This window comes from Haliotis cracherodii, unplaced genomic scaffold (genome assembly GCF_022045235.1).
Source record: "Haliotis cracherodii isolate W230 unplaced genomic scaffold, xgHalCrac1.p SCAF_1, whole genome shotgun sequence".
NCBI classification, from domain to species: Eukaryota; Metazoa; Mollusca; class Gastropoda; order Lepetellida; family Haliotidae; genus Haliotis; species Haliotis cracherodii.
Window position 1 is genome coordinate 74,360,226 of NW_027266264.1, and position 10,108 is coordinate 74,370,333.

The 10,108-nt window shown below is 39.2% G+C and overlaps 1 protein-coding gene across 1 annotated transcript in view; it reads right to left on the reverse strand.

The window, feature by feature from the left end:
• LOC139472356 (two pore potassium channel protein sup-9-like) overlaps positions 1-4,388 on the reverse strand; it is a 68,896-nt gene extending 64,508 nt beyond the window's left edge. Inside the window, exon 1 of the mRNA XM_071254856.1 lies at positions 2,610-4,388. Coding sequence (XP_071110957.1) covers positions 2,610-2,892 — 283 coding nt within the window. The 5' untranslated portion in view covers positions 2,893-4,388. The remainder of the gene's footprint in view (positions 1-2,609) is intronic.
• Between the last annotated feature and the right edge of the window lie 5,720 nt (positions 4,389-10,108).

Here is a 10,108-nt window from a genome sequence, read left to right on the forward strand (position 1 = left end):
TCTGGTACAATGTCGTGTTATTGATAATGTCATGTTTCTCGTAGTTCTGGTAGGTGGCAGAACCAAGTAAAAACAAGGTGGTTATACATCAAGACGGATTTAAAAATTAAAGGATAAAACAATCAAATGATTTTCTAAATGCGATTAGGCGGATGGACACACAACACATTAAAAGAGGATGGAAAGATTAAACTTTGCCTGTGCTAGCTACAATAGTTCCCAAAGAGCACCAAGTTAATCTATCAAGCCATCACAATAGTTTTCCCCACGAAACTAAAAACCAATAATTGTGCAACCTGCCCTGCTAAGTTAGGTGGTTTCATATGAACGTTTGCTGTCAAATAAAATTGCATTATGTATGAACTTCCTCTGTACAAAATAGGTGTCTATGACATTATCAGGCCGTATATCCTGTCACCATTAGTCCAGCTAATGGATGGTTACACTGACCCTACCGAAGACATAGCTGTCATGACATAGCACAGCCTGCATCCAGTTGCATGTTTTGTACCTGGCACAATGAAACTTTCATGAAGCGCCGCCTTTCATGAGACTTATTACAGCGCATATATTCCGTCACTTCGGGAGATCAAAGCCGCTACCTGCACGCATGGTATAATATATACGAAGTAACTTCTACAATTAATTTAATTGGAATGCTATATCAGTACCGTGCTGACGTTAATGGAAATGAGTTGTTTGAGCTTTCAATTTTTCATGGACATTATATTTAACTTTTGAATACTTCATTATTATAGAGTTATTGATAAATATCTAATTCACACTGCTCGACCAGGGCGCCACGTGAGGTCGACACGGACCAAACCGCCCATGATGATTATAATGTCATATATATTTGTCTCACAAAGGCGTTAATTCATTAAGAGTCGTTGAGCCTTCATGAATTGAACAAAAAGACATTATCGATTTGAGGGTTACACAATGCTTGGAGAAAAAACAAACATTTCAATTTACATCAACGATTTCCAATTTATACGCTCTGGAAGCTACTCGATTACAGCAACCGTATCACTGCGACCCATCTGTCGTGAAACACCTGACGGCTAAAGAACAGGTCAATAGCATTTCACTTTGAACAAACAGTGTTTGTTTTGATATAAAGGGGTGCATTTTACAAATCAGAGTATGTTTTAATCATCTTTTATTTACACAGTTTTATATGTGTCTGGATTCTACATTTGACTTAGATATTAATTATCCTGCAGTAAAACCGATTCTTCAAAGTAGAATGAAATACGACCAGGTCCTAAGAAAGAGAAACAGGATTATATGGATTCCCTCGTATTGTACGCATCGTTTCAAGGCCATCTTTGCGACCTTCGCCACATTCCCCGTCAACTGAGGAATGGCCAGAAAGTTGCCTTGAAACGTCCTCCGTAACAGCAAAGATTTACAATCTATGTAATCTTGTTTCTCTATGAATTATTCATTTACAAATGTCGTCCAAGGCCTCTGGATGTGACTAAGTCCTACGACGCTTAGAACCCTCGTGTTCGCTGCTCACGTTAACAATAGCCTTATAACGTCACCGACGGTGGGGAGAATTGGCGTTGTTGTTGCCCGATTTCCGCAATATCCGACTTCTTTATATCACGAATTGAATGTACATGATGAATTCAATATATTGATGTCTGAAGAGCGTACACTTGAGGTCTGCGATTATCTTTCATTTCATGCCAATCTACAAAGACGTTGAGTAGGCTGGAGGTGCTTGAGCGTTCGCTCGTCAATCAGAGGACACGTCTTCCGCTTGTACTGAATTCTCCATTTTGCCAAAAGCTCGCTCTCTCTCTCTCTCTCTCTCTCTCTCTGTCTCTGTCTCTCTCTCTCTCTCTCTCTCTCTCTCTCTCTCTCTCTCTCTCTCTCTCTCTCTTTGAGCAGATAACATGAATATACACTTTTCTCATCGAATTTGCCATATGAGAGCAATTTAAAGAAAGATGTTGGTGAAATGAAGACTTGTCGGAGTGTGATTCTGGCTGCAGTGAACACCAGTGTCACTGTGACCAAAAAATGTCACCATGACCATTAGCAGTAATATGACCCTAAAGGAGAAGGATGTGCTTTGTAGCAAGGTATGTCTGCAAATCTAAGAGGAGGTAGACTTAGAGGAGGTGAAAATATAGGGTGAAAGCGATCGTTTTGTGAAAGTGAAATTTCTCCGGTGTATGTATTTGTGGTTGACACGTGCACTGCAATGGGGTAGAATGCATCCTTTGAATCATTGTCTTTAAATGCTATATTTTAGAATAAATAATAAGTGACAAACACGTGACAAGCATCAGATGATGATATAGCTGAACGCGTCCATTTCCTTTCTGCTGCTCTTTCATATCCCGTGTTCTTTCATTTAAAGCAAGGCTTGATTGGGGGAGTGTTCTCCTCATAGTAGCAACTTGCGAGGCTTGCATGTGAATAAGCATACATTTTCTATTACAACATTGAATGTACACTTCCTGCAAAACAATTGACTGTAATGAAATGAAATTAGACAATACGCGAATGAATATGATATTGTTTAAACTGGGTGTGTTTCAATAGCTAAGAGCCCCATCAACATAGACAAGAATAATTTACACGTCTCTTACCTATTGTGGTGATGACCGTAAGAGCGAAGTAAAACGCCCCAGCAAACTTCCACTGGGTGCCTGCCTTGTAGGGAACGTTCTTGATGATTGTGAATCTCAATGTCTCAAAGTCTTCTTCCGTGATGTTGTAGCGATCTTTCATTGTTTCTTCTTCGGCCTCTAGTATACGCTTTTTCTCCCCCTCGAACTCCGATTCCAGGGCATCAAAGACTGCTGCTCCGACCAACAGGTAGGTGAAGGTGCACACGATAAGGGACAACGTTCTGACATTCTGCTTCTTCATCGTACCCACATAGCTGCGTTCTTCCTGCTGATGTCGAGGGGGATCCGGGGCTTCGCTAAACCGCGAAATCTTGACAGCTGGATCGCAACACTATCAACGACGTCTTTATAAACCCTACAGTCAGAACAAAACCCGCATTTGTCAGTTGACATGCGGTTCGTGATGTATGCCCATTATCAATTATTCCATCATCAACAGCAGTATATATCTGTCTTACTTGCTTGAATCATTTACAAGGTGGTTCTTTGCGACTTTCTATCGATAACATTATTCAGTTTTATACACGTTTGATCACTACCTAGCTTTGTGTATGTGTTCGAGTTTGTTCAAGGCTGACAGTTCGATTCCTCAAACATGACTTTTATATCTTCAGTTCTATATTCGGACTTGCTCTTGTAACATTTTTCTTGGATCTATCAATGTGCTATCTTACTTCAAAGTATATCACAACGGTTCCAAGTACACTACACTTTCTGACAAACGACTTGACGGGCAACCAATCAGTAAGATAACTGTCAATGGGCTCGATACATTCTCTGACTTCTGTGAGTTTCACCTTTATTATGACTTCAAATCTTGCATTATTAACATTCAATACTATATGATATTGGTGGTATGATGTCGAGCGTTGGTACCTATAATCCATAAACATAAAACTATCTACATTATAGAAATATTTAAATTGCCTTGATACTGGCGTAGTTGTGAGAAGGCTTTAGACTTCAGAATCTGAGAAGGATGCATCAAATGTCGTCAACAGCCGTGGATACAACCTTCGCAAGATAGGAAGCACCATGACCGTGTAGAGAGACACGCGGACGATAGCTCCGGCTTATATTACTACCACAGCCGTTAGTAAAACTACAGGAGGCTGCAATGTCAGAGTGGATGTTATTCCACAGACGCACCGTCCCTTTCATTTCGTGTAACAGCTACACTGTCAGGGTAGAACTTGTGTGATTTATACCCTTCCATCTACACAAAAGCGAGTGTTACAGTATCACATTGCCCACCTCGTGGCGTGGCGTTAGTAAACGTAGTGACCGCTAGCTGACGCACTCAACACAGATCAATTATAGTATAGGACACTATATTCACCCATATTCCAATCCCTTGGGTAGTTATTCCGGCCCCGGGGGTGAGATTCGCATCGCAGGGTGGTCACACATAGAAGGAAGCACAAAGGAAATCCACTGTGAGCGTGTATATCTCCCTTTTTCATTCACTCTCTCCTAAACAACGCTACATTTGCCGAATCAATCGATATCGAACTGTAGTTCACATTGTGGTCTGCGTCTTACTTCCAGTATGGACACATTTCCCCATCTCTCAGGCCATTTTCTTTGTTATTCCACCGGTATCCTCTGCTAAACAGTTATATCGCGTTGGGAGACCGACTGGCCTTGTTTCCTGTGGCGTGAACAAGTCGCCATAGTGTATGCTATACAGCAGATGGCACAAGAGGAAATCGAGAATCGTCTGCTGCACTCTCGACACCAGTCGATGCGCACTAGATGTCACTTCCGTCGCATCTGCGCATGCTGTAACACAAAGCGATCGATTATTAGAGGCTCGCTACAGGAGGGTCTTACAAGGCGAGGTAAAAATTGAGACAAGCGCCTGCTAAAGTGTAGAGGGTTCCAGTGGATTTATACATGTGTAATTACCGTAGCAGAACGAGGCTACTTAAGAGAGGGTGTCGAGGGGTGAGGCAATATTAGATGACATCGAACAATTTATTCAGGAGATGCCACAATACCACATCAGATAACATGGGATTATGTTTCATCCTATGGGAACACCTGTATCAGTATCTATACAATCAATCTCCTCCCTATAGTGATACCAGTCCTATACTTGTGTAAATTGTTAACACGTGCATGCATGTGAATGGTATACACTTGCATTTATTAAAGAGACATGTAAACTAATGAATCACACCGTGAGTGAATAAGGATTGAATGACAACTGATAATAAACGAATGAATAAAACAAAATATCCCAATATTTCTATAATGCGTAAGAGTTGTAGCAATTCACCAACACTGTAAAAAATATATGTAAATGTATATATACACCAATGATTGAGATCCCAATAAATGAAATATAAATATTGATGAACATAATCACATTTTGCAAAATATGTGATTAGTGCATGGAGACACTGTTTCAAGCTGTAACGTGCAGTTAATGGATATATTCCATCACGTGAGTTCAGCATATTTACATAATCGGATCAGACATATCACACTCATTATAACAAAGCGCCAGATGTTGCCATATACATGCTTTTTGTTAATTGACAATGAATAAACATAATTAAACAATGCATCAATGCAGATATATTGGGACTTTTGTGGAAAATATACCGCCCAGCTTGAAGAAAGAAGCGAATAAATAGACTGGCTTGTCATCGTATCCCAATTATGTAGATCGATGCTAATATAAATGCAATGTCAATGACGTATTTTTTTATCCAGACTCGATTATTTACAAATAATACAAATTTCAAAGAAAGAAACAAAAACAACTTATATTTAATTATTTTCATGCTGTAAACTCTACACAACGACACCGAGACGTCAGGGGATGATAATATTTCTTCACCGAAAGCACACCCCTCTAGAGCCTCACTGATGTTAACCACTGTTTTGTACTGGCTTAACGCTTCCTACAACAATATAACAGGCAATTAAGGACCTCTGTGTTGATTTTGGAATTGTAACTGACTACAGAAATGTTCTAATAAGCCTTTGTCCAATCCTCGTGCCTCTACGCTCGCTGTCAGTCTATGTGTACTCACATTTCTCGGGAGGGTTATTTCCACGCGTCCGTATTAAAAAGATCCATCGGTTATGTGTATGCTCATACAGTGTAAATACCAGTAAAATGTTACGATTGATAACGCTGGCGTGTTAGATTGAACAGTTGATAGTAACTGCCCACGTTGTATTAAGTTTGATGTATTACGCGTTTTCACTAAGACGGACAATTGAATTAAATCTAAATAGATTTATTACGCCCGTAAGAGCTCATTTGTTATGCCTTCCTTTAATAGAATTGTTTTGTTTTAGTGTGACATGTACCGTTAAGAGAGACGGATTAGATATACTGGTGATTAATAGGTAGTATCATCTGCCGTTTGGTTAACAACAACAACAACAACAACAACAACAACAATAATAATAATAATAATAATAATAATAATGTTGCACTCAAAGTGATTAAGAGTAACAGTATTTCAGTTATATCACGGCGTGTCAGCTTGATTTGGGAGGAAAGCCCCAAATTATGCAAATCTTAGACGATTAATTACCACTTTGGTGCTGATGTTTAAAGGACTAGAAAGTTCAAAATGTCTATACATCCTAAATACCCTAATAATGTTTTGAAACAAAATAGGTTAATTTCCTTGACTTGATTTCTATTTATTTATTTCTCTGTCCTACGATTCTTTGCGTATTATGTTTACTTTTATCTCTGTGTGGGTGTGTATGTAGTTTGTATTCTTTCTTTTCATTTGTTTTTTGTTTGTTTGCTTTTGGGGTAGCTTTGCAACTGCCATCCAACAACGTTTCAACTTCCAAAGGCGGATGTTGGATATTACATACGTTTAAAAGACACATGTACACAGCTAAACGATGCTTAGTCCTCCCCATGAGCAAATACTGAAACAACTAAACGGCATTGACATTCGATGATCACCACCACAAGTGACAAGATAATATGGATGGTTAACTTTTTATAACAACTGTAACGACGAGTCGGTGTGCATTTGTATATTGGCCGTTAGCAAGCAATGAACTATACAACTTATAAGATGCAATATAATTATATAATAAACAATTGTAGTGTACCAAATGTACCCATAATGAAAACACACACACACACACACACACACACACACACACACACACACACACACACACACACACACACACACACACACACACACACACACACACACACACACACACACACACACACACACGCACACACACACGCACACACACATGCCATCAGTAAAAGTGAATGTGTGGTAAAACTGTATGTGTTCCGATGTACTAAAATAATTTCAAATATATCTATCGGAGTTATCCAGTATTAATGGTGGAGCACTACACGATTAAGGGTTTGACTACCATATGGCTCTATCGGGCAATGAACAACAACCTGCTGGTCACTGGTCCAGACAACACATCATTTATCAAGTACACACTTCGCTGATTCTTATCCGTTCACATGATCAATATATTTTTAATTTGATTTCAAACTGTATAAATTCATTCCCCTTCATGAAAAGAATGATTTATAGCAATGGCGAACGCCTTGTAATTGAACATTTGGACCAGAGAATCCTATATACAAGTATTCATTAAATGTCAGCATTTCGCTTAAGGGATTGGTCAGAAGGGATCATGAAAAAATGACAGTTCAAATTTTGATAACATGATAAATTTGAACATTATTCAGAGATTGTCATTTATTATATGACGGAGGCTCAAGAATAAATAGAACATGCATTTGTGAGGGGGGAGGGGGGGGGGGGGGGGGGGCGAGGGCATGAAAGTAAAGGTGTTACTTCAAATGAGGTGTTCAGCAAAATATGATACAGCCCTAAGGCTAATTCCCCTCCCAATAATATATTACCAGTCCCTATGTTTATGCTTTATCCATATGAATGCCAGCAATTCGTGTAAGTCAGTGAGTGAGTATGGTTTTACGCCGCTTTTAGCAATATTCCAGCAATATCACGGTGGGGGAAACCAGAAATGGGCTTCACACATTGTACCTATGATGGGAATCGAACCCGGGTCTTCGGCGTGACGAAATTGCAGCATGAATAAATGCTGCAGTTGAAATGAAAATACAATGGCGGTCATTAAGTAACACAAAACAAAGAACGAAATAGGACCGAGGATTTTCAGTAACATCTGGGTATGGTGGAGATAAAGGTATGAAACAGCTATATCAACAGAGGTAGGCAATTTGCTGAACAATCGTGCCACATTCAGTCAGCGTATGTTCGTGACATGTGAAGCTCACAGGAGAATGAATCATTCATGGTATCGTCCAATACCGACATCGCATATCTTGCTTAATTGCTCCCCCTGACACGCAAATGTGTTGAGTGTTTTTTTGTTGTCAGGAATGAGCTAATCACGACAAAAGTTCTTATACATTTTTAATTATACTAAGCTTTGACAGTGTTTTCCTGTTTTACTTAACTACTCGTTGTCTTTGGTGTTGGAAACATGGACTATGTTGGAAAATTTAGAAAAAATTGGACATTCTGCTCTTTTGTGTTGCATGGTTCACTGAATGTGTGTGTGTGTGTGTGATAGTGTGTGTTCAGGTACACTGTTGTGTATCGGTAGTGTTTAACGACATACATGAAGTCAGTCTGTCACCGATAAGAAGCAGTACAACAATAACATCAAGTCTATTCGTCAGGTTTCACGTCATGAAGAGGATTAATTCCAATTTAGACGGGTATAAATTTAGGTATATAGTGCTACGTTATTTTACTATGACATCAATGCATTGTAAACATATTTTGTGACGTTATACCACTGTATGACATCATTAATGGAAAGTTCTTGGAAACTGGTAAGCGCACACAGCTTTATCCATTTTGTTTTTTAGCACACTCTAAAACAGGAAATATTAAGTATTGTAAAGAAGATCGTTCTATAATTTTGGTTGACATAATTAAAAGGTTAAATACTTCTGTTATGCTCAAATGCAAGTTTGTTAATTTTACTCTGTCCGTCCTCTTTAAGTCAACAAATTGTGACTTAATATTTGTAGTTTATAATTGTGACAACCATAGTACCTATAGAATGCACGGCAATTCCCTCCTGTTTTCACTTGTACAGATAATCATTTAGAAATACTACTTATGGTATAGAATACCAAACCAGAGGAATTTCTTAAGGTTTATTTTTTGTTGTTGTTGTTGCAATCAGCAATATCATAGCTATATGACGGCGGTCTGTAAATGATCGAGTCAGGACCAGACAATCAAGTGATTGACATCATGAGCATCGATCTCTTCCTTAAGGTACATACGTCAGTCGAATAAACTGTCTGAGGCATGTGGTATGTCAACATTACGGACTATATTCATCAAAATTTACAACAAAACATTCTTTGTTTCAGTGGTTCATTATGTTTGCTGACAAATGGTTGAAGGAGGTCAACTCGACTTTATTTGAAATTACTCAAACTGGAGTGCGTAGCGGCCATGTTGTCAGTCGATTCTCAAACATTCAGTGATTAAACTGTGCTTTTAGCTTCACATTCATCGATCTTTCAGGAAACCTGTATGTGACGGAGAACTCTTGAACTTCAGTTTAGATCCCAGTTGCACTTTGTAATTGTCGATTATTTAATGTGAGCATAGTGTCATCAAAAATGTTTTCACACGTAACATATTTCGGAGGCTGAGATATGCCGTTTCTTACTTTCACAACTTTTGACGTGCAATCGAGCGTGTTCTTTCTACGACAATTTCAAAGAGCGTCATACAAGTCTTGCTCACAACTTGTTTGATCGAGGTTCCAACATTCAGGGCATCGGAAAAGCTTTCAAAACGTATTATGGTAGACACGTGGAGGGCATTTTCAATTTTGACGCACCAGGAACACAAATAATGTCCAATGCAATTTCCAATTTCGACTTGTACCAAATGTTCCTGGGGTTTTTTCAGCTAAACATTTGACTTGCCTTTGCATGGTTTTGTGACGGGTGCCATCGGTGGGGGAAGGATACGCTCATCTTCCCGATCACGAACACCTGGTGTCATCACTATTTGGTATTGATTCATTAACACATGCTTATGAAATAGTCGGAATCTTATAATGGACTCTGCTTTCAGCAGAAATTTCTTATGATTGTTTTTCTTATTTAAATCGGTAGGATGTAATAAACTTGTCACGATCCACATTTAATGATTAGCTGTAGTGAAAAAGTAATGTCTTTCATCCCGCCTCCGTGGTCTAGTTGTACAGCGTCCGCTCGGAGAGCGGTAGATTCCCGATTCCCGGCTGGGTCATTACCAAAAGACATCAAAAGATGGTTCTTGTTGTTACCCTGCCTGACGCTCTGCATTAAGGATACCAAAACTAGGACTGGTCGACTCGGAGTCAGCATACTGTGTCTGAGTGGAGTATTCATGTTTAACTGCGGCATGGTATCTCAGTGAGCTAGCACT